The sequence below is a fragment of the Natator depressus genome, chromosome 1, assembly GCF_965152275.1.
Source record: "Natator depressus isolate rNatDep1 chromosome 1, rNatDep2.hap1, whole genome shotgun sequence".
In the NCBI taxonomy this organism is placed as follows: Eukaryota; Metazoa; Chordata; order Testudines; family Cheloniidae; genus Natator; species Natator depressus.
Window position 1 is genome coordinate 146,182,268 of NC_134234.1, and position 25,536 is coordinate 146,207,803.

A 25,536-nucleotide genomic window follows, 5' to 3' on the forward strand; every position below is an offset into this window, starting at 1 on the left:
CTGGGTCTAACACTTCCCCCCAGTTCAGTTCTTGTTCCTCAGGTGTTTCCAAGAGCCTCTTTGGGGCGAGGAGACAGTGAAGAACCATGATGATGTCACTCCCCTGCCTTAAATAGCTTTTGCATATGGCAGGAACTCTTTGTCTCAAAGCTTAGTTCTCACGCCAGTCAGAGGAAAAACACCAGTATTCCAAGATGGAGTCCACTACCAGGTGACCTGGTTACATGTCCCTGTAATGCCACAGCAGCCATGAGTCAGAGGTTTTTGTTGTGTCCTCAGGAAGGCCCCCTGGTGGGAGATAAAGTTTTTCTATTGTTTTCTCTAATGGTCCTTTCTAGCCAGCCATCTAGACTGAGTGCATTCTGCCTAGTGGGTGTTCCCCAGCTGTAAACACATTTGCAATGCAGAAATATAGCCACTATTCCTAACTTCAGATACAAAAATAATACCTGCATACAAACAGGATAAAGTATAGTCAGTAAACCATAACCTTTTCAATGATATCTTACATGACTCATCTTGCATATAATATATCATAGTTATGCCATATCTATGCCACATCATAGTTAAGCTGCCTGTTTATATGTGATTTAAGCCCAGAGAAAGGGAATGAAAAGAAATAATGGAATTGTAATCATCTGTTTCTATACATGTGCAGGAGCACTGTTACCAGTGCCCAGAATATCCGTAAGAGGGGGCAATAGTTGTTATTAAAGCCAGCATTAAGGGCAGGCAATCATATCATAATAACATCTCTATGAAGACTCTGGGATGCAGTGTCACAGGGTATTTAACTGCCCTGCAGATAGACTGCAAAAGCCATTGAGAACTTCAGTTGGCTGGCTATGCCTATGTTTGAGAAGCACAATGAGGCTGACTAGAGTTTTCTAGAGTGCTACATCACCAATCTCAGTATTGCACAGTGCTGCTGTGATTTACTGCATTCAAATTAGTGTTGAAAAGGGTCTTTTAGGCTGCTACCCCTTTTGACTGAAGCAGTTAGTCGATATTCAGGGTCTTGTGGGTTATTTCTGGAGGAGAAAGAGGAGAATCTGATGATAGACTCAAGTATTTCTTAGATGTAATTCTATTATTTACAAAGAAAGTACACAAAGTCCTGTTTCCCTGAACACATCAGGAATCAAATAGCAGGAGACACAGTTTCTTTGCTCACTGTTTCAAGCCTCTTTTTCAGGGAGCACTGTGTCCAATAAGCTCTCCCAATTGGCTTTATCTCAGGGCCATATTACTTGTGCTTCTCTTGCAGTCTGCTTCTGGCTGCTACTGCCCTCAGACACAAAGACCTCTACCAAACAAATCCCAGCCCCCTGCATTTGCAATCAGCCCCCAGCAGAACCCCCCTGACCTACACAGCTCAGCTTCTCTCCAGTCTTGCTTGGTCTTTGTTTGGATGGAGGTTCCTATTGATTCAGCTATCTCATGCCGAAAACTCTCTTAACTGCATCTTACATTTCTACTGAATAATGGGCATCTACTATGTCCTCCAACTTCAGTGAGGTTTCACTCCGCTTCTATCACTACGTAGACTAAAACCGAGTTGCACAGACTTCACATGTCACTTGATAGTATATTGGGATGGTCTTTCTGTGTAGATTCCAGAGGCCTAAGCACTAGTATTTGTCTCAATTACTGGTGAGACGCCTGACCTGGAGTAATAGAGCCATTTCTTTTGAATCCAAGAGTCCCAAAATCCAAATGAATTGTAAAGGGTGGATTTCTCATAGATGAAAAGGCAAGTACTGGATTAAAGGGATTGATTTACTAGAGCTAAGGCTATGATTTTGTCATGGAAGTCGCAGAAGTTACGGAACCCGTGACTTCCAGAGACCTCCATGATTTCAGCCTCCAACAGCTGGGAGCTGCAAGGTCCACCTGCCCTGCCCGCGGTGGCTAGGAAATGGAAGGTACCCCCAACACTCCCCAAGCCACTGCGGGTGCTGGGGTTACCCTGAAGCTCTGGGCCACCGTGGGGGGGGGGGGGGCAGCTGCAGCTCCCAGCTGCGGGCAGCAGGGACCCCACAGCTCCAGCCACAAGCAGAGCGGGACCTTGGAACTCCGTGCCCCCGTGAGCAGTAGGGGCCCCCAGAGCTCTGAGCCAGGCCCCCTGAGGGTGGTGAGGGGACACGGCCACTCCCCATATTGTCATGGATGTTTTTAATAAAAGTCACGGACAAGTCATGGGCTTCTGTGAATTTTTCTTTATTGCGCAGGACCTGTCCGTGACTTTTACTAAAAATATCTATAACAAAATCTAAGCCTTAATTATAGCTATGGAGACCAGTGACCTATTCTTCTATCACAGTATAAGCCGAGATTTACTGGTTACTTCTGAGATATTTCCAAGGGGACTGCATGTCAGCACCAAATTTTTTTGAACTCCTAGATTAACAACTTCATTCCAGTTTTAGTTCCAAAATTACAACCTGGGGTAATTTAGTGATATCCAAATTGTTTAAATTTCTTCAGGTGTTATCATGTAAACCAGGTATAATTCCAGTCCTAATGATCTACAGAAGGGATCTAATATGTCCCTACTGAAATGTTAATGTCCCATTAAAAGTTAATCTTTTATGGTATAAGAGATTCCTGCAAACAGAAGATTGTATAGTATTTGTCTTTTGAAATTATTTATTACATGCAAAAATAAGAAAGTGAATATCAAATATCTATTGTTTTATATGAAATGTAATTGCATTAATTTTTTCATGTTGTAAAGAAAACTGTCAAAAAAATTGTAAAAAAAACCCCCAAACAAACAAAAAAACAAAAAACCCCAACCATACTATGAAAACTACAAGGGAGTACAGCAACAAATGGGGCTAACAGGGTCTTATTATGAGTTGTTCTTGTTGGTGAAATGCCTGTTAGAGAGTTTCTTGGGGTTACTTAAATATCTGTAGTGCTCAGGAGACTCCTCTGAGTGATGGCATAACACCACTTGTCTGTGCTAACTGATTTTAAAATAAAATCTAAAAATATCTTGTAAACAACCAGGAAAAAAAAGTACAAGTGGTTTGACTAAGATATAAAAATGAACTTGACATGTTTACCTAATGTACTGTGCTAGCAAGAGGAGGATCTGTTTTGAACTCAGCTGTCTGGCTTCTGGGCCAACAAACATGGAAGTAACTGCAGAAATGACATGCTCGGCTTTGTAAAAAAGGTGGTGCTGAATGCAGAAGACATGCAATAGTTTCTGACTTCTGTTTCAGGAAACAACACTACTATTAGCTCCTGAGGGAGTACTTCCTAGACAGAGATACAATTGGATCCTCTGAGACTGACCAATTGCAACATGGATCAGAGATCGGGGAGGAAAATGAGTCATTCATAACTCTGACTAACTCTAAACAAGGTTTTTAAATGTTATTTATTTATTTTTATAACAACAGTGCTAAGCTTGACTTTTATGTTGTGCCAGCTGTTAAAAGTGATTTTCTTAAATGACAACTGATCCTTGTAGAATTGGCTAAGCTCTCTTCTAATGCACATGCTTCTGCTGCTCTGGACTCTGGCTTAGTTTCTCAGCGTTTTGCATCAAGAAGCTGAAATGCTCCTTTGAGAAATCTGAGGCTCCAGATGATGAAACGTTGTCCAGTGTGATATCCTTATTAAAAAGCTTCAAGGTAGGTTATGACAAAGTTCGTGCTGTTCAGAAAGATATAATTTCTTCTATTTTGACTGAAGTGTTAAACCTTTGAGATTACCAATTTAGAATGATGTCTTTTAGAAACCAATCACACGGTGTTTTCCACATGGCATTTATGTCCCACAAGTACTGAAACAACACTGGAACAACACAGCACCTTCCTTGTATTTTTCTCTCTCAATACACATACTTGCACAAGCACATTCACTACAGAAGTATAGATACGTGATTAAAATTAATAAGGAAAAATTAAATTAAGTGTTTGATAGTATGTAACAACAGATCTGGATATTTTATCTAGAGTGAGAGTGAAAGATGACATGGCTCAAAGGAGATTTTTCCCCCAAAACAATTAGTTTTTTAGGAGCCAAATGAACTTATACAAATACAAAAGCAAATCAAGTCAATGAGACTCACAGCTCTAGAGCAGCAAATCCTGATGAAGAGAAAATAAAACACAACCTTTTAACATTATTTGAAGACAACAACAACAGCTCATTCCTGTTACATGCTCAAACCAAAAACTAGAAAGACCATTAAAGCTTCCAGCACGAGAAACACACAATAGAAAACTTATTTCTATCAATGTGAGTCCTCCTCATTGCTATTCCACTACATCATAGAGAAAGGAAAGACTTAAAGTACACAGTTAAGAAAAATAAAACACAGAAATAATATATCACTTTGCTTAGGTTAAAAAAGAACGAGAATATGAAAGAGAGAGAGAGCATAAATATCTTTTCTAAGAGTACTCCAAACCATTAGAGTAGTTATAAAGGCTCCAGTTCTCACCTTACACCAGGGATTTGAAATACAACGGAACCATGCCAAGAAAATACATGTGTATTTTGTGCTTCTTGAAAGATTGTATCTCAGGACTCAAATTACTGTGGAAGTTCCATAATCTGGAATTCAAGGCCAGATTCTATGTGTATATCACACACAAATAGGACAGAACAGAAATAAGAAAGGTGGCATGGAGGTCTGTTGCAGGGGTGTACTAGCTTTCTTTTAAATTCTCTTTTATATCAATTTAATGCTTCTGAAAAGTGCCAGATTGACAGCTCTGTTAAGTGAATGCATTTATTTATCCCCTGAATAGGTGTATCACAGACACGAAGAGTAGTAGTATCCCCAACCCATATCATCCTACAAGCCTCAAACTTTTTTCTGAAAACACCTCTTCAAGGGCTGAGAGGTTAATTCAATATCAGTGTCCAACAAGGTTGCCAATTAGCACCAAATGTCTTTTTAAATCCTAAACCCATTCCATGAATGAGACTGCGATCAAGGGGGTGTTCTTAATGTGCACACATGAAATGGGTTAATGATCTAAAGGCTTTAAATACCTAGGAAAGCTGGAATATCAGTCCAAAATCCTTTAGAATTCCAAAGAATTAAAGAAGGAGAATCATGTCAGGGAGTCAGCCAGAGGGAAGCAATGGCATAGAGCCAGCAAGAGGAGAGAGCAGAGAGACTGCAAAGCTCTCAGGGAGGGAGGGAGACTCAGCCCCCACTGACAGAACAGAGATGGGACAGGGCCTCCATCTTCACTGAGGGAGGAGGAAAGGACTGGATGGCAGAGTTTATAATGGAGGGAAGTGAGAAAAGAGAGAGACATCTTTAGTTATTGACTCAGGTGGCACTTAAGCAGGGCTTTACATTTTCAAAGTGTTCAGTGTTCTCAGGGGGTTAAAGTAATTGGTTTGTCTGGTGACATTTTAGTATTTAGGCCCATTCGTTATTTTAAAATAAACAAGAAAAATATTTTAAATGTTTAAGCATTCATTTAATATCAACTTTTTCTCAAGATTAAACAATTGCATGATTATAAATGTCTAATAAGCTTTTATTGCTCTGAAATATATTTTAGTGTAAATGAGCCATTTGATATTTGAACAAAATGCCAAATGTCTGATGGTTCTTTACAATGAAATATTCAGTAAAATGACAATTGCTAGAATGATTATAGGACTATGAAATGAATATTCCATGAAAGACAATTGTTTGGGGCCTGAGTGGGCAATCCTTACCATGTTGGTGAGCACTTAGTCACACAGGTTGTCCCACAGACTTCAGCAGGACAATCTGTAGGATGAAGGGATCTTACTGTGTGGCTGCACAGTTGAGTCCATAATATAGAACATGTGGAACTTTTTTTTATTGTTTACTAATTATTGAGAATTCATGGGGGTGGCCTGGCAGCTTTGGATTCTTTGGTCGGTCTGTACTATTTTTTGTTTGTTTGTTTGTTTTTTAGTTAGAAATATGGGCAGAGACTGAGAATTGAGGGGAACAGTGGAGATGCTGGTCAAAATGAGATTTAGATCTAAACTGCAATGTACAGTAGGCTGGAGAGCAGGATCAAAAGTACAGATGCAAATGCGAAACTACCATATACCAGAACCACAGAGGTTTAAAAGGAAGTACTGTAGGAAAAGTAGGAAGTTTAGGAGAAGATGATTACGAAGAAAACAAGCTACATTACTAGAATTGCTGTGGGGTGGGATGGGGGGAAACAATACTAAAAGCTAAGTATCCAATATGATGTTGCTATTATTGGTCAGTATGAAGGTCACCATAATTTTAGACTGCTACTGTGAATTTCAAAGCGCCAGCTAGCTTTCCCAGGCACAGCTGGCTTTTTCAGAGGGTAGAACAGGAGGAAATTTCTACTTTGCCTGTTCTTGCTGCCCCTGGCTTTTCAAATGCAGCAGCACCACTGAACTGTTTATTGGACACACATTTCCCAACATAAAAAAACATCATGGTCACAAACTTAATCAGAGAGCTGCTAAGACAGTTCTTTCTCTCAGTATAAATAAATGCCCTGGTTGCCCCCACCTCAACCCCGACAATGGCTTTCAATGGGGGGGGGAGAGAATATAGCTCCTTGAAAGAACATGATTCAAGAATTATTCTATCCAATCCTTAGAATCACTTCAGTGAAGTAAATTATGTAAATATCACATTTCCGAAAAGCAGTCTACATAGTTTTATGCCCATGATAGCTAAAGCATCCCTAAGGTGAAAGTAACAAACTGCTAAGTACAGCAAGGATCGTTAAAATATATGTATCAGCAAATGCTGAGCCACTGGTCTTGACAGTAGCCTCTGCCAATTTTCTCGCTCAGGCCTGGGACACCCACAGCGGGTAAATGGAGTATAATACCCTGTTTGATAAGAATAAATGCAGTAGAGAAGGGACTCCTAAAGCAAGTTTCTGAGTATACAAGTTGAGTCAGAACTTTAAAGCCATAATCTGGGTTTCAATCACTCAGGATCAGTATGACTCAAAAGGAGATAAACGAGCTTAATTATGTGAAATGTACTTGTGCTAAAAAGGAACTGAGGAAATCTTTTAAAGACAATACGGGGAAATAATCCAGGAATAGGCACTGCAGAAGCTCAATTGCCTGCTCTATATGTGTTGGCCAAGATCATTAAATCTGAACCCAGCTAGACCCATGCCTACAATATGGGCAGGTGGCAAAGAAACTGTTTGAAGAGTATATTATATATCTGCAATCTGGGGTATCATTAATAAAGCTCACTCAGCTTGGACAACTTATTGTTCCATCCAAAACCTTGCTGAAAGATAAACTACTTGAAAGTTCAGTCTCCTAGTAGTAATATACTGTTACTTTCCTCAGGCCACGTTCAAGATGATTGATGGGCCCACTAAAAATTGAAAAGTGAACGTGGCTAGGGAATGGCTTGTTGCAGTTCAGTGTAAGAATTAACTAGACAATGATGCTAATAAGTAAAAGAATCTTTTGAATGGTTTGGACACTTTTTAAATTCTACTGTTCTGCATCTTTGATTAAATTATCACCAACAATCTATAATTGACCCCACTACATATTTTTAAGAGGTGGATGAAGAGATGTGAAATTTAGTATCACCTGATGATTTCTGAAAATTAAAAATACAAGATGTTGAGATAATAATAGAAGACAATGCTTTCTGAAATATCCACAATTGAAAAAGTGCAATAACAGAGATGATTTGTATTAGCAAAATCTTAAAAGCCTTCCTTTGCTATTCATATCCATTCTTGTTTATACAAGCCATACAGATCAAATATGATACTTTGTATCAGGTATGCTTTATTCATTGGCTCTTAAAGATTGTCAGTGATAATTAATTACACAGCTACATCTATTTTTTTCTACTCCTATAAACGCAATTATTTTTAGAAAATGCTAGTGCTATTAACATAAAAATAGGTTAAAATGTTGCCACACTGGTGTACTGTAAATACATTTATAGTGGCAATAATGAAAAAAACAGAATTGCTGTGGGGGAATTGTTTTTGTGAACAATGTTTTGTTTTTAAATCATGACGCGCAGCTCCAGGAAATTTACAACTGAAGGAAACAATTCCTGTCTGGCTCGCCATTTGCCCTAGAGGCTCTATCATCATCATGAGTCTGCATGTGCTTATGATTTGGAGTATAAATAGTGAGGGGGGAGAGGGCAGAAAACTGTGCCAGCAGGAAATTCAAACAGCCCAGAGTGAAACAAACAAACAAAAAAGTTAATGGTCACCAATCTGATCGGCTATTGCTCTGAATGCGATTTGGGTTTTCTTTTGGTTCATTTATTTTTAGTTTTAGGATTTCCCTCTGGCTGGTTTCTTTCATTGTATGAGACTACACTGGTGTGCATGAGAGAGGTCACATAAGAGGAGGAATACAGACAAATAATGTGTACAAAAATGAGACATAAAATCATAATATAATCTGATTGTTACATATTTGTATCAACTGAAGCATTGTGCTATTCATACATGACATTTTGAGGGCTTACTTATTTGGAAATTTTAGACATATATTTTTATAAAGCATTTTAACTCCCAACTAACTATTGGATATTACTTGTTTGTGGTCTACATGCTTGGTGTCAATATTATGAGCCAAGAACTTCTTGATAAAGAAGGTAGCTATGTTTCTGACAAGAAACACAGTTCATCATCAGTTTGCATGTATCAACAGTCTTATTTCATTTTTATTTTTAGTGGCCTGTCCACTGTTTGGCAGGGGCTCTGCCCCCACCCCTCACTTCCCCTGAGCACCCCCCCGCCTTTTCCAGGCCGGCAGCTGGGGCCTGGCTGGGGAGCCCGGGCAGTTGTGGGGCGCCGCACCATGGGCTCTCCACCTGATTGCGGGGGGAGGGTCAAGAGCAGCTCCTGGCCTACATCCCCACACCACGGACCCCTGCCCAGGGTAAGAGCTGCGTGGGGAGACGTGCTGTGGACCCTCCACCTGCTCAGGGCGGGGCACAGGCTGGGAGCTGCTCTTGACCCCCTCACCCTGGGCAGGTGGAGGGTCCGCCGCTCCCAGACCGCTCCAGCTTCTGGCTTGGCCAGGGTGGAGCCTCAGGCAGAAGAGAAGGGACAGGAATGGGGGACCCTCGCCCTTAGACCCCCCACACACACACTTTTGGGTAGGCTCTGCCACCCTTGCTTCTGGTGATGAATTACCTGGTCTGTCTGCAGCACATGAGGTTAATTTTTAATTGAGGATAATATTTTAATTCTTTTGGACAGGAGATGTTAGCTACTCCCATCCCCTGAGGGGTTTGCTGAACCATCATAAGAGGTCACTTATAGTAAAGCTGAGGACCTGCTAGAGGTAACCTGAAGAATACTAGTTCTAGAAATAGATTACTGACAAATACTACTTATTCTATTGTAGCCTTGTGACCCTAACAACATCCTCGTGCAAGAAGGCTAGAGGCTCACTGGTACCTGATAATGAGTTTCAGCGAGGCAGACCAGTTCAGCATACCTCAACTCACTGTCATAACCCATATATAAAAAGATATCAATAGAAATATAACACCATACTGATCATTAGTATTACTGTGTACATAAGTGGACAAATTCAAAATTACAAATCTATTGGAAATTACGGGCTCAAGTTACCCCAACCTAGACAAAAGAAATGTGGTTCTGCCACTTTGAAGGTATTTCAAAGGTAAATTAAGAGAAAATGGGAATGCTATTTACATGGATGGTAAACAAGACCATCAAGCCAACAAAAGGAGGAGATAACCACTCAGCATCACAGCAGTGGGAGGAGATTGCAGGAAACAAATCAATTTTTATTTTAACAAACACCAGCAGGGAAAGAAACCAGCATGAAACTTTCTTCACTAGGAGATTCCATGTCACCTTCCTTACAGCTTGAATGAACATTACTTTGGGGGTATAATCGTCAGAAGAATCTATTTCAAAGGTTGACCGGACTAGAAAAGAGAGATGCAAAGAATCCCAAGGAGTCTTTCACCTAAGACGACAAAGGAACTGGCACTTTGTGGGAGATCCTAACCAGAGGGGTGGTCAGCCATCTTGCTGGAAGTTAGGTAAGAAAACTATCTTGAACAAAGACTATAGATTGTTTTGTTAAATCTCTAGAAAGCATTTGCACTTTTATTTGCTTGTAATCATTTATAACCCTATCCTTTATACTCACTGAAAATCCTCTCTCATTTTTAATCAAACCAACTGCATGCTGTGTTGGATTTAAAGTGACTATTAACACCAGTTAATGTGGCAAGCAGGTGGGTATTGTATCTTTACAGGAAAAAAAATGAACCTTAATATCTCTCTGAATGATCCAGGAGAAGGCTGGACATTGCAGAGCACACGGTGTTGGGAAAATTCAGGATTGGAGGGTGTTGGGGTCATCTTGACAGGTGTAACCAGATCTGGTGTATATCAGCATGTGACTGGGGTGTAACAAGCAACTGCTGCTGGAATCAGTGTTGCTGAGACAGAGCTGCTTAACACACAGACACTCAGTGTATGGAGGAGGGATAGCTCAGTGGTTTGAGCATTGGCCTGTTACACCCAGGGTTGTGAGTTCAATTCTTGAGGGGGCCATTTAGGGATCTGGGGCAAAAATAATTGGGGATTGGTCCTGCTTTGCGCAGGGGGTTGGACTAGATGATCTCCTAAGGTCCCTTCCAACCCTGATATTCTATGATTCTATGCTGACTGGATCATCCAGAGAAGGGAACTACAGCAGCACAGTATTTTAAGGCACTCTGGGTTACAGGGTAAGTGATGACACATCCTCTCACTGATCTGAACTGCACCCTAGAACATGACAAGACTAAAAGATAACTTAAGTGGGGCAATGAAAGTTTCTTTTTGTGTGTGTGTGTGGGGGGGCAATGAAAGTTTCTTTTTTCGTGTGTGTGTGTGTGTGTGTGTGTGTGAGTGTGAGAGAGAGAGAGAGAGAGAGGGGCTTTTAGATAACCATTTCTTGATTCTTCAATTAGGCATTCCATTGTCTCTCAAACCTCTAAAGCATTTGTTGGTGGGAGTCTGAGAAATGTGAGAGTTTTAAGCGTCAAACTATTTTCTCCAGGAATTTTTGTGCATGTCAATTTTTTATAAGTGCATAAGTATTAAAAAGTTTTTCATGTAAGCAATTTGCTGTAGAGTAACGTTATAATGAATGGAAGTAAGTTGTCCATGTGGTTGTGAATGGGGAGCAGAAGTGTTCCATCAGAGAATGGCTGTATTAACATATCAGGCCCCTATGGGTTAGCTGCAGTAACATCTTTCATAGATGATGCCAGACCTCTTTGTCAATAGAAGTCAAAAAATTCAACATCCCAGTATGTTGCTTTCAAATGGATGTCAATCTGCATGGCAATAATTTCCATTTCTAATGCACCACTGTCCAAATGTAACTGTTCATTCCCTTTGGCTGCCAGTTCACTGATGTCATCCATCATGATAGGGGACAATAAAAGAAACATTGCCAATGGCTTCAATTTCTCAAAGGTCTGCAAACTTTCTGGCAAATTCATAATGTAGATTTTTTTAAAAATCATCCACACACATGCACAAAATTCTTTAGTCTTCATCATGTCCAAGTGTACTCTCATCAAACATCTCCACAAATGTTTCCATGAACAGGAAGTGCTGTAATGCTATCTTTTCTATTAGAGCTACCAACAAGCTCAATTTCTCTTTGAATTCATTGCACCCGGGTGTATAATAACCTCTCTTTTCCCCTGCAGCTGTTGAGTGAGTTCACTGAGCTTTTTAGTAAGGTTAGTCACAGGAACAATCTAATGCACCTTTTCAGTAAGCTCATATTTATTTTTTTAATAGCAATAATATTTGGATCATGTTGAAGACTGAAAAACCTTTGGAAATCTCAACCGATCTTTTTAATATACTCAAAAGCCCAGTAGGATTGTTGGATGTTGCATAAAAAAGTCATCTGCAGAGGTTTGATCAAAGCAGTTTTGAAATAAACAGTGTTGAACGCCTCAGGATTAAATTAAGTTAACAGCATTTACTACTACTCCCGTAACAGGCGTCAAGTCCATTACTTTTCATTGTAGAAATAATTAATGAAAAATGTTGAGGTAATTAAGAAAAGGTTGAAGGTTCTGCTGTTACATAAGCCAGTTTCAGCAACACTGCTTTCTTGCTAACAATGTGTTTCTTTGACTGACTGTGAATATCTTCCCCTCTTGCTTTCTTCATCAGTGACAATGTTATCAAAATATTTTTCTTCATGACACTTTTGCCAACCATTCATTTTCACATATTCTTCAAGAAAATGATACATAACATGTTCTGTTTTCAAAAGTCAAGCTAAAATATTCATGATTACAGTTGGTTTACTTTAATCTTATACAAGAAGTTTTCCTCAGGTATCTGCTTTCTTCCCCATCTCAAAATGGTGAAGATCTATTGTAGGAAATTCAATCAATTAGCTCCTTTTCTCCACTTACTATCTGCTCTCCTCTTGACCACTCATTGACTGAAGGGAGGAATAATATGTTCAGATACTACAGTGATGGGCAGCAGTATAAAACCCTAGAATAGATATCATAGGAAAGTTTACTGACTGAGTAGCAGCCTTGTCTTCTGCAGTCTGAGAAATGAAGATTTTTTTGTATTTTTCCTCCTCACCATTAGAAGCCGGGCAGTGATTGAGATCTTAAGATCTTCATCCAGGATGGTTTGCATCATGCTCCCTCCTCTTCTGCTAGCAGGCTGCATTAGCGCAGAGCAAGTCACTCTCTGCATCACCTCCTGTTGCCACAGAAACACCAGGAGGCACTGCAAAGAGAGACCTACCCTGTAAGGCTTTCAGCCGTGGTGGGTGGGCCAAAAAGGAGTAAAACAGAACACCCTTGGGATGAACAAGAATAAACTAAAAAGAAAAGCCAACCAGCAACAGCAGAGGGAAGTAAAAAGCAATGAGTGCAAGATGCTCTCTAAAACTTACTATGGTTTTTGTTTTCTACTAAACAACTAAAATATATTTTTACAAAAATGTAGTTTTCAATAGACGTAATTTTTTCACAACAGAAGAGAAAGGACATAACTTCTATTTCCATTATCATTCTCTCTGAAATCATAGTAACTTAAGATAGGCTACCATAACAGTGAGGAAAGAGAGAAATAATGCACCTGTCTTTAAAGTAGGAGAGGTTGGGAGTGGGAATCTTTAAGACTCTGTAAGCAAGGTCTGAATGAATGCTCCCCTGACAGCTATCTGAGAGGGAGAGATTTTGGGTGTGTTTATGTAAATACAGTTTGCTCCTAGTCTGCTTAGATATTCAGCAGATAAAGTGATTACTTTGACACCACTATTTCCAAATGCAGGGGTAGTGAAATGCTGCTACCAAAATGTTGTAATTATGTAGGAATACAGGGAAGCAAGACTGTGCTTACCCTGTCCCAAATGAGGGGGGTCACCTTCAGTTGAAAGGACCTTGTTAAGCCAGGGACTTGAATGCCAGATCCCTATGAAAGTAAGAGGAGTGGGGACAGATGTCCCAGCTAGGAGGTGTGTTGACTCTCCCTAGGAGTCCCCAGACTGGTTTCACCTGTTCCTCCCCACTGTTCAAAGAAAGAGCTAAATAGGCTTCATTTGGGGCATCTTTTGTTATTTTAAATGCTCAGAGGTGGAATCACTTGGAGATGGGGCAGTGTTTCTGCCCAGCCTGCAAAGAGCTGAAAAATCACTAAGAGACTGATGTGCAGAGGTCACAGCAGAAAGGCAGGTGTCAGCAGAAGGTGACCGATGGTCAGCGGGTGAATGAGTGGCTGGTGAGGTGGTGAGCAGAGCAAGTGGCCAGCAGTGGAGAGGCGCAGTGAGCGGCCAGCAGGGTGGCTGGTGGAGAGAGGAGGCAGATGAGAGCCCGAGCAGTGGTTCAAGTAAGGTGCCTCCTTACCTCCACCCACGGTGGGAGATGAACTCTGCAGATGCACCTTTGAACACTGTGTCTGCACTGACCAAGGACAGCAACTGTGCATTAGGTGCAGAGAAGAGGCAGGTGCTAAAGGGACTTTTGGGTTGCTGGACTTAAGAACCTGAGGGGAAAAGGACACTGCCCAACTTACTTGGGGGTGGGTCTTTTGCTCATGGTTTATGTTTATGAACCCTGTTTACGATGTTTTCCAAAATTAACGCCGATTAATTCCCTCCTTTTATTAAAAGTTTCTTTTCTACACTCAGACTCTGTGCTTGTGAATGGGGAAGTATTGCCTCTCAGCGGTGCCCAGCCATGGTGTGTAATTTTCTCAGGTTACTGGGTGGGGGCTCGAGCTGGTTCTGTGTTGTATCCATGGAAAGGAACCCTTAGATATTGAACCCAGCCCAACTGCTGGTTACTGGTGGCTTCACCTGGCAGAAGGGTTACAACTCTGGCTCCCATCCAAAGTCTATTAGTGAGCAGTATTAATTACAACTTTGAAGAAATGTGCTTCTGATGGTTTGGGACTCTAGGAGAAGCCCCGGGTCTCTGAGGATGTAATAACACATGCCTGGAGTCAGAGTCCATGACCCTACCCATCTTCTAGAATTACAAAATGTTGTCATTGTCACATTTCCTGGAAATGGCTTGATTTGCATCAAGAAGAAAAGTAGCTCAAATCCTATAATAGGTTTTCAATTTAACTTGCTGTATTTTAGATGAAAACATAAACACAGTCTTTCTGGACTGGAAGTTTCTCCACATGAATCAGGTATATCATTTCAACTTGCTTTTTGGACCAGGAGTAAGCAAGTCTGAAATTATGCATAAATGTAAATGGGGTTTCACTGATATTCTGATCAAGTCTGTATAACACCATTGCTTGAGTTTCAAGAGGATTATCAAAATGAGCCTTACACATCCTCTTGCTCTCCCCAACCTGAAAGAGAAATTAAATACAAGAAAAAAAAGCTGCAAAGCCCATTGTATCGAGAACAAAAAAAGAGAAATGAGTCCAGACACAGATTAGGTAAATACTGACTGTCCTGTGAAAGAGTGCTGTTACCATTGCTCTCACTTGTTTCATCTACCCTGATGCTTTTGTTCAAAACCACCTGTTAACAGGTCAAAGAAAAAAAAAGAAGAAGAAGAGCTACGGATCCAACACTATATTAACTGCAAATCGGTGAGGTAGCTTACTTTTTATAATTCATTTTAAATATATTACAATAAAAGCTTTGTCAAGTAACTTTTAAGGGTTTGACGTAAGCAACTAGATCCTGAAAAATCAAGTAAAAGCCAACACTCCATTTGTCAACTACATTGTCATATCTGTATATTACAGAAAATGTATTCTCAATATACTGAGACCCCTGCAATAGGCTGGCTTAAATATAATGCGGAAGCCGCCTTTTTGTTGATTTAAATCAAACTTTTGTTATTGAAACATATGTGCGGATGTAATGTTTATTCTCTTAGATTATACAGAAATAAATCCATGCATTAAAGCATTCTATAGAATCAGAGACCAAGCTAGAAATTCTGAAAATCACAGAGATTTACGTCCATAAACTTCCTTATTATGTTTTTATTTGTGCAGTTTGAGGGCACAGTGTCAGCTTTTTATCCAGGTTCTTTTCATTACTTCTCCCTGTTGGTGTTCCAGCACATGCTGCGAATGATCTCCAAATATTCCTCAAGCTCTATGCAGAGAGTAAATTGAATCTGAAAGCTTTATTGGACAAGTCTGTCTTTCAGCTTGTGTCTGATGTCAGCTGTACTGAAAAATAAAACTTCTAATGAAGCTGGGTCTTGACCTTGAAAAATCTCCAGTCAAATGGTAACAGATTCAGTTTTGTGCCATACCACTATTGGTTAAACGTGGCACATGCAATGAAAAGGGAAAAAAGACTTCTTAAAGGAAAAGAAAACCATCAGATGGAATAATCAGATAGCTTCTTCTCTTTGGGCTGTGATTTGCTCAGATATCACAAATTAAGCAGCAGCAGACTTTGTCATTATTTGGAATGGGAGATCTCCAAGGAAAACAAGATGCTGCAGAAAGTGGTGCTGGTGATTCTATATGTAGAATTCTTTTTCTTGCAAATTTACCAATGCCCTAAATACTGTTCAGAAGAAATGTACTGTTAGAGGTGATTTTTGTCTTGTGAACAAGATGTAAAACTAAGGTCCTGAGAACTTGTCATATTAGATGGACCCAGTAGCCATTATAACTTCCTATCCTCACCTGCTGAAATCTTGTACAGCATAGCTACGCAACATTAAATAGCTACCATGTTCCATCCATATGATGTATGTTGTGTATGATGTATTTTTGTTATAGTGGGTGTCTCGTAGGGCACTCTGTACATAAGATTATGTCACGTCTTTCATTATGACCCCATGAATTCATATGCTCCTAAATTTCTGTGAAATTCCTCTTTGGGAATATTTGTTTTCTATGCTCAGTCTTGGCCAGATGTGGATTTCTGAAAGCTAATGAGCGAACTCCTATCACCCAGATACACATATATTTAATATTTTATTCCTATATTGGACTTGTATCTTGCTATTTAAATGTATCTTTTGATACATTAATTTAATTCAGGAAACGTATACTGTCACAGTTTAGGGCAATTATGTCTGTATTCCTCTTCCCTGGTCCAGCAAGGGCACCCTCTCGAGGCTCCAAAGCAGTCACCTACCCTGGGTGAAGCCCCATGCCTCTCCCTCTCCTGACCAGGGTATTTCCAGGCTGCACAGTCCCCTCACTGCACTGTGTTATTCCCTAGAAGACAGGCTGCCAAAGGAGGCCTGTGTCGCGTCTCTCCGCAGAGAAGGTACACAGTGTAATTGCCACAGTTAAGTTACAACACAGCAGACATGTTTATTCTTAAAATGGAAGCATTACAAAGAAAATATATTAAATATATCAAAAACAATAAAAGAACCTTCACATAGGGTAATCAGCTTACCAGAGATCACCCCATCATTGTTTGGCGATTCGTCCTTCAAACCCCACAGGGGTGTTTTCCTGTGGTCACAAGTTCAAAACAGCTTCAGCTCAGAACCAGCAACCAAGTCCTATGGGACCTCAGTGGGCCAAAGACCCAATCCTTCCCTCTTGCGCTACAGGTCCTGGATCAGAAAGGAGGCCCTAAAGTCAGTTTTAACTCAGGTATTTAACCAAAAATCCTTTTTTTGTCTGTTGGCTCCTGGAGAATCCAGTCTGAACCAGGGTAGGTGAGCCTTTCTCCAAATTGTGGTAGCTCTCTGGACCTGTTACAACCTGAGTGAATTTGCTTAACATTCTCCACCATTCTTAGTTCCTGGAGGGGTGGAAATATATACAATTTCTCAGTAGTACATAAACATTTGCTTTTTTAATATAATGAACTCCTAAAATATGTAAACCTAATCCAATAAGGTTTAATTTAATTCAGTAGGTTTGTCCAGAAGATTGTCATATCTGTCACACATACAATAAAATACACAAGGTTTATAATACTGAGAATTGCACATTACTCTGAGAAACTTAATTTAAAATTACATTAATGGATGTCTTCATATGTACATGTATAGGATCCAGGCAGGGGGAGGCCAACAGCAAACTAACAGGCAAATATGTCCCCGCTAAGAAGACCTCCAAACTGGCCCTGTCCAACAGACAAGCTTCCTCCCTTTCTCTGAGGAGCCAGGTCAGGGGTGGAGCCACTTCAGTCAATTTATAAGGCACATATCACAGAGCCTTGAATCAGAGCAAACAAACTCTGTCAGAAGAACAAAGTCTCTAGGGCCTGCAACCTGTAGCAGCCAAAGTGGCTAATGGTCTCTCCTCCTCAATTTCCTTTTTCTGTTTGTATAACCCAAACTTAGGGTGGAGCAGGGCCTCTTGCTTGCACCCAGGCTGTTTTGGCTGCAAGTGCCAGACTGTTCCTGGAAGGTGTAGTACACCCCTTCAGAATGCAATATGTGTTTGCACAAACACAGTGTGTATTGTATACACAGTGACTGTTTCAGAGGGCAACAGCCATGGAACACCACTAAAGAGAAAACTAATTTCTAATATTTTGTATCTTGATAAAGCTGGAATGTTTATTTTGTATTTTTTCTATGGTTCCTGGAGACAATCCACACTGAATAGTAAATGAGTCAACTGTATATTTAACAAGAAAAATAAAAAAGAATAGAAAATTTGACATATAGGCAATGCATTATTATAATTATGGTTAATTTGTATTATTATAACACATAAAAGCCCTAGTCATGGACCAGGACCCTATTGTGCTAAATGCTGTACACACACAGAACACCAACATTTGCGATGCAGTAACCCTAACTTTTGCATTCTTTAAACATTATTATTTTCGCTATTTACCCTTACTGTTGCATCAAATTTATTCATTTTTCCATTTAGTTTTCTATATTAAAAAAAAAAAGAATGGAAGGAACAAAAATGAGAAAAAAAGAACCCTCCCATGAGTCCACATGTTTGGAGGCACATGTACAACATTTCTATTAAGCTCAATACAGTATGTCTGTAGATTTCACACACTTCTAACTGTACCAATAACGCATGGGGTATACCTCATCCAGTGCACTAAATGCCTCCAATAACAACTATGCACGTAAAACAAGACAATCTCTACGCTCTCAAATGAACTCACACAATATCACTTCATCTGTGGGCAAACACTTTTCACAAAACAATCACTCCATATCTGAACTCTCAGTCCTCGTTCTCAAAGAAAACCTGCACACCTTCAAAAGACAAGTGTGGGAGCTTAAATTCATATCTACACTAGACACTAAACATCACGGGTCTTAAGCCACGCCGCTCCCCGCAGTCCGCATTGGCCTGGAACGGTGAGCTGCGGCCAGTGGGAACAGCGATCGGCCAAACCTGCGGATGCTGCAGGTAAACAAACCATCCCGGCCCACCAGCGGATTTCCCTGACAGGCCGCATGCCAAAGGTTGCCGATCCCTGCCTTATATAGCATACCTACATTTATACAAATATAGCACTTTTCAGTGAATGTATTAATGCGTATAAAGATATTATTGAAATTTTGTATTATGATGTGTTAATGTGTATAAAGATATTGACATTTGTCTCCATGGTGCATTAGCACACTACGTAACCACTGAAACTGCATTTTCCCTCTCGGTTTATAATATTTTTCATACTACTGGCTATGTAAGGCACAGAGGTGTGCAGTTAATCATGTTCATATAATTTCATGTTCCAACTATTAATGGATAGTGAGCACAATTTGCCTTTTGAATCATGTTCCCTGGGAAGTCAAGTTTAGCTGAGGTTTCTGACATACCCTTCAGCTAAGTACATTTTCCTACCTGGAAAAGTAGTCTTCTGTTCATTATGCCTGAAGGCATACTGGCCCAGTGGGATATTAGCAACCTTTGTAGTACCGTCTCTGTGTCCAAGAAACACTTACACACATACCCACAGAAAGAATTATAAACCTAATTCTATCCTGTTTCCTACCCCCACCACATCATCTCTCAAGGAGAGATACATAAAATGGTATGTTTACTGAGGGCCCCTTGGCAAAAGCCCTGTAACTAGACTAGACAGAGTGACACTTGACAGGTAGCAAGGCCAGTTATTTATTTTTTTGTTCTCTGCTCTGACATACAGATGTGAACATCATTAAATTCTGGCTGTCACACAAGTCTCTACAGAATATAATAATCAACAAGAAGTACGGCCACTGCTTCACATAGTCCTTTTCAAACCACAATGGAGTGTCATCCTTAATTCTGGGCTCCACTTTTATATTCAACTAGTTTTCTGGGTGATTAAGGCCTCTTCATACAGCAGTGATTAGCACTCTGTGCTACAGTGAATATATTCTTGGGTTGTTTTTTTCCTCTGAAGGTCAGTTTTCATATGTCAGTTTTTCTTTGTTTCACCCAAAGATGTGTGAAATCCTGGACCCACTAGTTCAATAGAAAACTCCCATTGACCTCTACAGGGCTAGGATTATCATGCCTGGTGTTTTATGCTAGTTGAAACTGTATGGAACTATCAACACATTTTGCAGATATTTTAATTATTAGTATGCAGTATACAGGAAGATCAGAAGGAGGGGCACTAGGTTCAAAAGATATATGTTTACCCAACTACACATGCATGAGAATTGTGTTTGAAAATTGGGATTAAACAGAGTTTTGATAAATTGGAATCTAATTTTGTTTAAAGAGCCAGTGCGGATGAGCCCAGCACAGTAAAAATTGTAGCACAGGTAGTGTCTAAAGAAAGGTGTTTTAAAAATGGTTCTAACACAGTTTTGCCCAATTTATTCAGAATCATATTTTAATATGGTCTTAAAATACAGTTTCCTCATGAACGTAGATACAGAGGAAAAGAAGTCCTAAGAAGTAAAATGGAGGTCAGAAGGCAGGCAGTCTGTGAGGGTGAAACCAAAATAGCTGGCTGCAGTTACGGAGCAGCTGTACCATTATGCTGGATAAATGTACAGTTCGGTTCTTGATCAACTGAGAGCCCTCCGAAGCACAGGTTTTCATAAAACTGACTGCGGTCTGGATTTATTGGAAACTTAGAGAATTTATTAGTTGTAATACTATAGTACATGAGAAACATGGCTTCGATTCTCAACATTTTTCAGAAGTAAGTACAGAACAAGAAGTTTTATGAACAGGTGCCATTTTCTGTCTTTGCCGAAAAGAGCACCCTTAGGATGGGCTTCACCCATGTTTTCTTTGTGAATTCAAAGGACTTGCTAAATGGCACTGAACAGCTAACCTGAATTTTCATGTGAAATAGGCAAATGGCAGCTAAAACTGATATTACAGTTAAAATGATGGTATTATAATAAATAATCTCAAATAAATGCTATTGGCACTGGAAACAAACTCAATCTTAGTTCTTGCCCAATCCTTTATAAAACCCCAATACCTTCATTTTATGTGTTTATGTTTTCATCTCCTTAAACTCAGAAGTGCTGGTAATTCACATTATACATGCATTAATTTTGCAATTCTAAGGTTAAAGATAATGAGTTAGTGTAGGGATCTATACTTCTGTGACATCTCCTCTTTCTTTTCTTGTTCTTTCCATTGCCATTGTAACAACAAATTTACAACTCATAAAAGAAATTAATCTGATATAACCAGCTGAATGCAAAACCTGACACAGCAAGTTTCGTGGCCCAGCACGGCAAAAAAAAAAAAATAAAATAAAATGCTTACACAACATATTCAGTTCTACGGTGTCATTAAATGAGATTCATTGGCTTGTCTCACGACTCACTACAAAATCAATGTAAGGCACTTTCCTTGTGTTGTAGAGTCATTTTTAAACCATTAGTGGTGTTTACTTCTTATAATGAAATTGGAAAGTTTGCCACCAGAGCCCTGACTGAACTAGGTGACAATTCTGAATTAGTAAGTTTCTAAGTGTCATGAAAGAGATGTCTGCATTGTTTGAATTGATATACCAATGACCATGTTCTGGTGGAGCCAGGACTGTCTCTTGATCTTACTAGGTTCAATCCTGAAAAATCAAGTGGATGTTTTTTGTTCTCTTTAGAAGATGGAGTTGTTTACTTTCCTGAACATCAGGCTTTTCTGCTTTGGTATGCTAGAGAATCATGGCTACTGCTAGAGGCATGGGTTTCTCTACTATCTGCGTTTGATACACATTATCCACAAAAAAAGGCTAGTGTAAAAAGAATACTTAGCAAATACATAAAACAAACAAAACATGTAGATAACAATTCAGATCTTCCTGCTTCTGACTGCACCATGCGTCCCTCCCATTACTGCATACTCCTCTTTACCAGCCTATGACCCTGAAAGCATTAAAAGCATTTCCAGGACAATGAAATGGAAATTTCCAAAGTCACCATAATTCCTAGAATGCTTGTAAAAAGTAATATTTTAAAAAGCCAACTATAAGCCAGGATTTGTTAACTTAACAGCTGGGACACATTATACAGTATAAAAACAAAACTGTGAAAAATGAACCAAACTCAAAACTAGCATGTCTCTTGTTTTATACCACACTGCCTAGTGTCCAAATCCCTTGGGGTCAGCTTTAGAAATCTCAGCATTAATTTTCACAATATATTTCTATGTTTTTGCATTTGTAAACCCATTTAAAATGTATCAATACTGAAGCACTTACGGAAACCAGAAGGGATAAGTCCAGGTGCTCCTGAAGCTGGCTTTCCCTTTAGTGCTTGAATTAAATGGTTTACTGCCGTCCAGTCAGCACTCAAGTCTTCCAATTTTCTCTAGAACAGGAAAGTTTGCATATTATTCATTTGGTAAATATTTTTAAAATATATGCTACATGAAGGAACAAGATGTCTGCAGCACTGTTACTTTAAAAGAGCAAGAGGTCCTTTCCTACAGCATGTTTGCTTGTATTTCATGTTCAGACATAGTATCTCTATCATTGCAAGTACAGAGTTTTTCCAACTCCAGCTGCCCAACACCACAAATCTAGAAACAGGAACTATTTTGTATTAACAGGAGGGACAATAACTTATCATACCCAGACAAGGGTGAGAAAGGAAAAATAGCTCCTTAATCTTCTTGAATGGACAGACCCATGTAAATTGTACGCGTGTGTTTTATTAGCAGGAATTTGGGATGGTCATCATTTTGCTAATGAAGCCACAAGCGGGTTATTTAGGTCATCCTAAACAAAAGCCAATAAGACGTTGCATACTACGTGACACCATGTCTTGTGTCATTACACATATACTAAAGGGTCTGAGGAGTGTTTTAGACTAGCATGATAGTACGTTCTGTGTGCACAACGTTGAGCACTGAGGGCTAGATTGTGACTGTAAGTCCAAAACTAAGCAAGAGGGCATAAACTGCATCACTACTGGAATAGCGCAGGGAGGAATTTTAACTTAGACAGTGCTCTGCTAACAAGTGTTAGGATCTAGATATTCAGGCCTGTCTGCAAAGGCCTGTACTTTAAGAATTTAGGTGTATTCTTATCACTTGGCTAGTTAGAGGTATAAAATAAAGAATCAAAATCACTGTCTGCCAGTGTAAGGTCCTTTTCTTACTGTGACAGTCTGAGGCCTTGTTCTTAGGCTAAGGCCTTTGACTAAGCAACAGAGGCAGCCATAAGCTGGGAAGCGACCGGTCACATCCTCACATTCCAAACTAATCACATTGAAAGAAACTGCTACTGGGCTGTTAGGAATACAATCCTGTCCTGATAATGCCGGTCACCTCCAGAGAAAGGGAAGTGCCTAGAAGATGTAAAAGTAAACTTAGTTTGATAGATTCTGTCTGGCAAGAACTCACTTATCAATAGCTGGGATGTGAAATCCTCACTTCTGTATTGTTTTGTCATTATAGTTCCCACTTTGCTATTGTTTGTCTGTATAATCTCTGTCTGGTTCTGTGATTGTTCCTGTCTGCTGTATAATTAATTTTGCTGGGTGTAAACTAATTAAGGTGGTGGGATATAATTGGTTACATAATCATGTTACAATATGTTAGGATTGGTTAGTTAAATTTCAGGAAAATGATTGGTTAAGGTACAGCTAAGCAGAACTCAAGTTTTACTATATAGTCTGCAGTCAATCAGGAAGTGAGTGGATGGGTGTGGGGGGGAAATGGGAATAGGGAATGGTGGTGGGGAAATTGGAATCATGTTTGGCTAAGGGCAGGAATGGGAACAGGTGTAAGGCTCTGTGGTGTCAGAGCTGGGAAGGGGGACACTAAGGAAGGAAACTGGAATCATGCTTGCTGGAAGTTCACCCCAATAAACATCGAATTGTTTGCACCTTTGGACTTCGGGTATTGTTGCTCTCTGTTCATGCGAGAAGGACCAGGGAAGTAAGTGGGTGAAGGAATAAGCCCCCTAACACTAACAAGTCCTACTCTGCTTCCTTCTTGCTCTGGGGAGGGGAAGATGGTTCTGATGGCAGGACTGGAGAGAAAAACATAGTAATTTGTTGCTGGCCTGTATCAAAATCAAATGACAACACTTACATTTTGGCTCAGCAGTACTGACCCGAAAGTAAGGAGCTCGACCCAAGACTCCACCCTTTCTCTGCTCACTCCCTGCCTACACATTGCAAGGAGCAGTAAATGAGTATATCGCACCCACTCCTTCCAAGTGCCCAGCCCCAAGCTTCAGGTAGACCATGCAATGGTGCTGGGACCATTCTTATTTCCCCTTACTTCCCTGCATAAACACACAGTCCAAGTCATTATCTAACCCTGAGTGATGAATGGTTGGTAGTAAGCAAAATGATTTAGCTACCTTGAGTCAAACTATACGGGGCTCAACAGGAGAAAGGAAAAAAATAGAATACCTTTAAAAAATCCCAATGTTTCTAAAAATGGCTTAAAACATTTTCCTATACTTGAAAATTATCCAACTTCAGAATCTGATTTCTCAGTACTTCCCAAGCTAGAAACAAGTGGTTTTGCTCAATTGAAAAGGAGAGATCTAATCTGGTAGAATTGCATGACACTGGCCCTTAAACATATTTACCCATTGAGGCCGGACTATTGCCTGTTCTGCACCCGGGCCAGTGTTGCTGTTGTTATTGTTGTAATTACGGGGATAGGAGAGGAAATTCCACAGAGGAATAGATGATAACATCTTTGTTGCTGACCAATTATTTTTATTATTATTTAATTGTAGTTGTTTAAACCGCTCAAAGTTTGGAATATTCGAAGTTAAGTCCCGGTGGATTCATGAGTAGAAAGCAGATGATACAATCAAAGATGCATGATAAATACAGTTTACCACAATACTGTTATTTTATCACATGGCTATCACTATCATATATGTGCTATGTTTCTGTGTGAGTGGATTTATACACACACGCACACACACACACTTTTTCCACATGGCCAATAACTCCAGTCCGTTCAATAGGTTTTAACCCGAGACATTTATCCCAGAATTAAAGCTGAGGAAAAGACAGCTACTCTAATAATTATTCATTAAATAATAGGAGAGAGAGGTCTTAAACAAAAGTTTAAAAGATTACACAACTAAGACCTAGTCTTTTTTTAATAATGTGGCGAGAGTTATATTTTTCTCGTGTGTCGTACTGGTCCTGCCGAATAAAAATCTCACTGTTGTAATTGCTTTGCTCACTATTCACATCGACAGGGGCCACAGATTTGTTCCTGACTATAATACAATGCAGAAAGCACTTGTCATGGACCCTAGGAAAGGTAATGTTTAACACACAGTAGAACATGAAAGGGAGTATTTATCACTAAATTCTTCAAAGAGAATTACATTTTAATCTACTTCTGCATCTGCAGTAAATGAGCATGATTGTTGTAAAATGTTCACTCATTTAAAAGGATCAAATCTGTGAAGGTGAATGAAAAATGCTGTAACAATAGCCTTACAGTTTTGGTGACAACTTAGGTTAGCAAGAAATATTATATTTACTTTGAACCTAGGCACACTTCAGTTTAAGTTAGGCAACGTTCAAATGAATCTCTGTGGAAGCACTTGAATATATGTATCAAGATACAAATATTAAGAGAGAGGTATTGCATAATATACAATGGCCCTGAGCACAAGATTGAGAGAAAGGAGATGCAGTTCTAATCATGTCTCTGAGACTGACTCTTTCCG

At 39.7% G+C, this 25,536-nt stretch overlaps 1 protein-coding gene across 6 annotated transcripts in view; it reads right to left on the reverse strand.

Moving 5' to 3' along the window:
* DMD (dystrophin) overlaps nucleotides 1–25,536 on the reverse strand; it is a 1,886,383-nt gene that overhangs the window by 576,647 nt on the left and 1,284,200 nt on the right. For all 6 annotated transcript variants that reach the window (XM_074968560.1, XM_074968534.1, XM_074968525.1 and 3 more), the window contains one exon: nucleotides 22,081–22,189. In XM_074968560.1, coding sequence (XP_074824661.1) covers nucleotides 22,081–22,189 — 109 coding nt within the window. The remainder of the gene's footprint in view (nucleotides 1–22,080; nucleotides 22,190–25,536) is intronic.